The sequence below is a fragment of the Borostomias antarcticus genome (assembly GCF_949987555.1).
Source record: "Borostomias antarcticus genome assembly, chromosome: 16".
NCBI lineage: Eukaryota > Metazoa > Chordata > Actinopteri > Stomiiformes > Stomiidae > Borostomias > Borostomias antarcticus.
The window spans coordinates 15442827-15447826 of NC_140249.1; the positions used below are offsets into that span (position 1 = coordinate 15442827).

Here is a 5000-nt window from a genome sequence, read left to right on the forward strand (position 1 = left end):
GCCGCCACCTTCCAGCCCCCCACCCCCTTCGGCCGCCCCGCCGTGCCCCGTCCCTCGCCCATCCGCCTGCACCACTTCCACCCCGTGGCGCCGCCGTCGTCCCCCCCGCCGCCGCCGCCGCCGCCTCCTCCTCCCGCTCCCACGGGCTCTTCTGACCGCCACCCCCTCCCCAAATCTATCCCCCTCATACAGGTCACCCCCCACCCCTCCCCCAGGGGGAGCCCCCTCCCCACCCCCAAAGGGACGCCGGTGCACACGCCCAAGGACAGCCCCGCGGGCACGCCCAGCCCCACGCCGCCGCCAAGCCCCTCCCTCGGGGGGCTGCCCTGGAGGACGCGCCTCAACTCCATCAAGAACAGCTTCCTGGGCTCGCCGCGCTTCCACCGCAGGAAACTGCAAGGTAGAGAGGGGCCGCTCGGTCGCCATGACGATCCCTACGCTAGCACGCCATGCTACGCTGCTACTGCGACTATGGGAACTTTTAAGCGAGATCTTAAGACATAAACCTCTAAATCTGCCTTTTATCATGTACTTTTTACCTGTTATAATTAAATCTTTTCTTTTTTTGTCTCTGTTTTTTAATTTTACTGTTTCTTTTTTTCTATTCTCTTTTCTCATATTATGTTCTGTCCTTTTTATTTTTAATACCATCTACTAACAAACTACGTTTTTATTTCTGGAAAGCACTGTGTGCGACATGTGCTTACAGTATTTGTACATGTGCTATATAAATAAAATAGACTGTACCCTGCTGACCTTCCTCTCACCTTTGACCCCTGGCTTTTCCTCCCTCTCCCTCCAGTCCCCACGCAGGAGGAGATGTCCAGCCTGACGCCGGAGTCTTCCCCAGAGTGAGTCACCTTCTGGGACTGGACACTGCCTGCAGACAGACAGACGGAGGGACGGACGGACAGACAGACAGACAGACAGACAGACAGACAGACAGACAAACAGATAAACAGTCAGTCAGTCAGTCAGTCAGATAGACAGAGTCAGTCAGTCAGTCAGTCAGTCAGTCAGTCAGTCAGATAGACAGAGTCAGTCAGTCAGTCAGTCAGTCAGACAGACAGACAGACAGACAGACAGACAGGCAGACAGACAGACAGACAGACAGACAGACAGACAGACAGACAGACAGACAGACGGACAGGTCAGTCAGTCAGTCGGTTGGTTGGTTGGTTAGTGTGAGGATGGCGTGATGTCTTGTAGGGGGTCAGGATGTGGTAGTGCACTGGTTCCAGCCTGCTGAGCTCCAGTAGTCTGAGGTCTGGTCAGGACCTGCTGAGCTCCAGTAGTCTGAGGTCTGGTCAGGACCTGCTGAGCTCCAGTAGCCTGAGGTCTGGTCAGGACCTGCTGAGCTCCAGTAGTCTGAGGTCTGGTCAGGACCTGCTGAGCTCCAGTAGTCTGAGGTCTGGTCAGGACCTGCTGAGCTCCAGTAGCCTGAGGTCTGGTCAGGACCTGCTGAGCTCCAGTAGTCTGAGGTCTGGTCAGGACCTGCTGAGCTCCAGTAGTCTGAGGTCTGGTCAGGACCTGCTGAGCTCCAGTAGCCTGGGGTCTGGTCAGGACCTGCTGAGCTCCAGTAGCCTGGGGTCTGGGGTCTGGTCAGGTCCTGCTGGCTGGGCCAAGTCCACCTGGACAGGGTAGGTCAGACACGGCCTTCTGTTAGCTACAGATGGGTTTGGACCCGGGCAAGGACCAGAGCATCACCAGTAGAACACACAAGCGCGCGCACACACACACACACACACACACACACACACACACACACACACACACACACACACACACACACACACACTCATACAATATGCATGCTGTAGAGGTAGATTTCTTGATTTATTCTATACATATTTTTCTCTCTCTCCCTCTCTGCCTCTCTTTCTCTCTCTCTCTCCCTCTCTCTCTCTTTCTTCATCTCTTTCTCCCTCTCTCTCTCTCTCTGCCTCTCTCTCTTTATCTCTCTCTCTCCATCTCTCTCTCTCTCTCTCTCTCTTCATCTCTCTCTCTCTCTTCATCTCTCTCTCCCTCCCATGTGGCTCTAGGCGGCTGCACACAGAAAAGCTTGGTTATGCCGCCTCATTGCTCACACACACACACACACACACACACACACACACACACACACATGCGCGTGCCCCTTGCATCGCCTCGGCAGCACAGAAGGCAAATGTCACAAAACTTTCCCCTACACAGAGACGGCTCATTTCCCAAAGGACATCTTCCTTTCTGTCTCTGCATAACAAACGACAAAAGAAGAGAGTTATCCCTCCATCCTCCTCATCCCTCCATCCTTCCATCCTCCACTTCCCTCCTCCTAGCACCAAGGCTAGCATCCCTCCATCCTTCCATCCTCCACCTCACTCCACCCTTCCATTCTTCACCTCCCTTCACCCCTCCACCTCCCTCCATCCTCCCATCCTCCACCTCCCTCCTAGTGGCGCCCCCCTCAGGTCACAGCCAGCAGGGGGCAGTGTGGTGCACTCCAGGTTCTCCCCTCACACACCCCCAGTCCAAACCCCGTGTCTCTAGCACCCCCACACAGGGAGCTGGCTTCGTTCTAAGTTGTGTTTTAATTTGTGGATCCGACCCGTGGATTTGGATCTGCTCCAAGATGTAATGGGTTCTAAGGTGGCCCCTTCACCAACTTTCATGAAAATCGGTTTAGTCGTTTTTGCGTAATCCTGGTTCCAAAAATGAACGGAGGTGAATTATTGTCGGCCGTGTTTGTGCGGCCCATGGACCCGACCCGTGCTTCGTATCTGCGCCGAAATGTAATGGGTTTTAAGTTGGACCCTGCTGCACCCCCCCCCCCACCCCCCAATCCCCCAATCCCCTAAATGCTGAGCCAGCACTGGAGAAATGTCTGGCTGGATTCATTACCACTCGGAAATAAGTGGAGGAAACGCCATATAACACATAACCAGCGGTACCAGGATGTCCCTATTAGACAGCAAATGTTGTATATACAGTATATAAACTTGCCATATTCAGCGTATAGGCTGCTAGCTCATCTCACAGGCTGTGGCTCTTTTACATCAATCAATCAATCAATCAAAGCTTTATTTATATAGCGCATTTCATACCCAGAGGCAACACAATGCGCTTTACAGAGAACAAGGGAGGTGGGCAGACATCCCACCCCTACATATTCCAGAGGGAAGCAAAAAAACAGTAATCACCCGGGGGCCAGATAAGTGAACTGTAAAAATGTTCATAGCGGAGGGGACTTTGAAAACGGCAACAGGCAGATAGGGGAGGAGTCTGGATTGATTCCGATTCATTGATTGGCCGACCTGCATGAATCGGCGACACTGATTGGGCGATAACGAACGAGCGCCGAGGCTTACTCCCCGAAACCTACGGCACATCGTTCGAGTCAGACTGGGGCTGCGTTCCGAATCGCATACTACCCTACTACTGTATATAGTATACCAAAACAGGATGTAGTATGTCCCAATACATAGTTTGCCACATGCAGTATGGCAAAAATACCAGGATGTCCTACTACATCCGGTCGTATTTTGCAGTATGCACGCCAGCAGGCTTTTCTGGCTATTCTGACCCACAATCCTGTGCGCAGCGGAAATGTGCGTCACATGTGCGAGTCGTGACAGCTGTAGACGAATGTATGGACAGCGACGGATGTAGGCAAATTTCAAGGCGCAATGTTATGACAAGGTAGTATGTCCCAATTGGATGCCTACTGCTTGCAAAGTACGTACTTTCTAAGGGCAGCTGTAGTAGGTACTGGTAGTAAGAAGTAGAAGTAAGCGATTTGGAACGCAGCCTAGGTCTGGCTAAGCGTGACTAGCATCCTTCCATCCTTCCCGCGCCTCCCCCTCCTAACAGCAGGGGGCGCCTCCATCTGCCGAGCCCCGTCTCTCCACATCCACGTCCATTTATCAGACCACTCGCCCAGTAGGGAGAGACAGACTTGAGAGGAGGGATGAGGAGGAGGGATGAGGAGGAGGGAAGAGGCGGCGGTTAACTTTTATCTCTTCAATACGGTTCGGAATATATGGGCCCGCACTAAAAACGTTATGCTACATTAATCGCGGTCCACGCTTTCTTAAGCCCGCTGTTTATGGGCACATCTGTCTGACGCCGCTCCCCTGCTGTCGACAGGCTCGCCAAGAAGTCGTGGTTCGGCAACTTCATCAGTCTGGAGAAGGAGGAGCAGATCTTCATCGTCATCAGGGACAAGCCCCTGAGCTCCATCAAAGCGGACATCGTCCACGCCTTCCTCTCGGTACTGTACACCTGGATATGTCCCTGTGTGTCTCCCCGATAGTCTCTCTCTCTGGATGTCCCTGTGTGTCTCCCCGATAGTCTCTCTCTCTGGATATGTCCCTGTGTGTCCCCCCGATAGTCTCTCTCTCTGGATGTCCCTGTGTGTCCCCCCGATAGTCTCTCTCTCTCTGGATGTCCCTGTGTGTCCCCCCGATAGTCTCTCTCTCTCTGGATGTCCCTGTGTGTCCCCCCGATAGTCTCTCTCTCTGGATGTCCCTGTGTGTCTCCCCGATAGTCTCTCTCTCTGGATGTGTCCCTGTGTGTCCCCCGATAGTCTCTCTCTCTCTGGATGTCCCTGTGTGTCTCCCCGATAGTCTCTCTCTCTGGATATGTCCCTGTGTGTCTCCCCGATAGTCTCTCTCTCTGGATATGTCCCTGTGTGTCTCCCCGATAGTCTCTCTCTCTAGATATGTCTCTCTCTGTATGTCCCTGTGTATCTCCCCGATAGTCTCTCTCTCTGGATATGTCCCTGTGTGTCCCCCCGATAGTCTCTCTCTCTGGATATGTCTCTCTCTGGATGTCCCTGTGTGTCTCCCCGATAGTCTCTCTCTCTCTGGATATGTCTCTCTCTCTGGATATGTCTCTGTGTGTCTCCCCGATAGTCTCTCTCTCTGGATATGTCCCTTTGTGTCTCCCCGATGGTCTCTCTCTCTCTGGATATGTCTGCCTGATAGTCTCTGTCTCTGTACTTTCCTGTCTGCCTTTCTACG

General features: G+C 53.3%; 1 protein-coding gene across 1 annotated transcript in view; it reads left to right on the forward strand.

Annotated features, from left to right (window-relative positions):
* Window positions 1-5000, forward strand: part of brsk2a (BR serine/threonine kinase 2a) — a gene marked incomplete at both ends in the record, with an annotated part of 149315 nt that overhangs the window by 132126 nt on the left and 12189 nt on the right. The window contains 3 exons of the mRNA XM_084451316.1: window positions 1-400; window positions 803-851; window positions 4126-4249. The exon at window positions 1-400 is cut by the window's left edge and continues 423 nt beyond it. Coding sequence (XP_084307442.1) covers window positions 1-400; window positions 803-851; window positions 4126-4249 — 573 coding nt within the window. The remainder of the gene's footprint in view (window positions 401-802; window positions 852-4125; window positions 4250-5000) is intronic.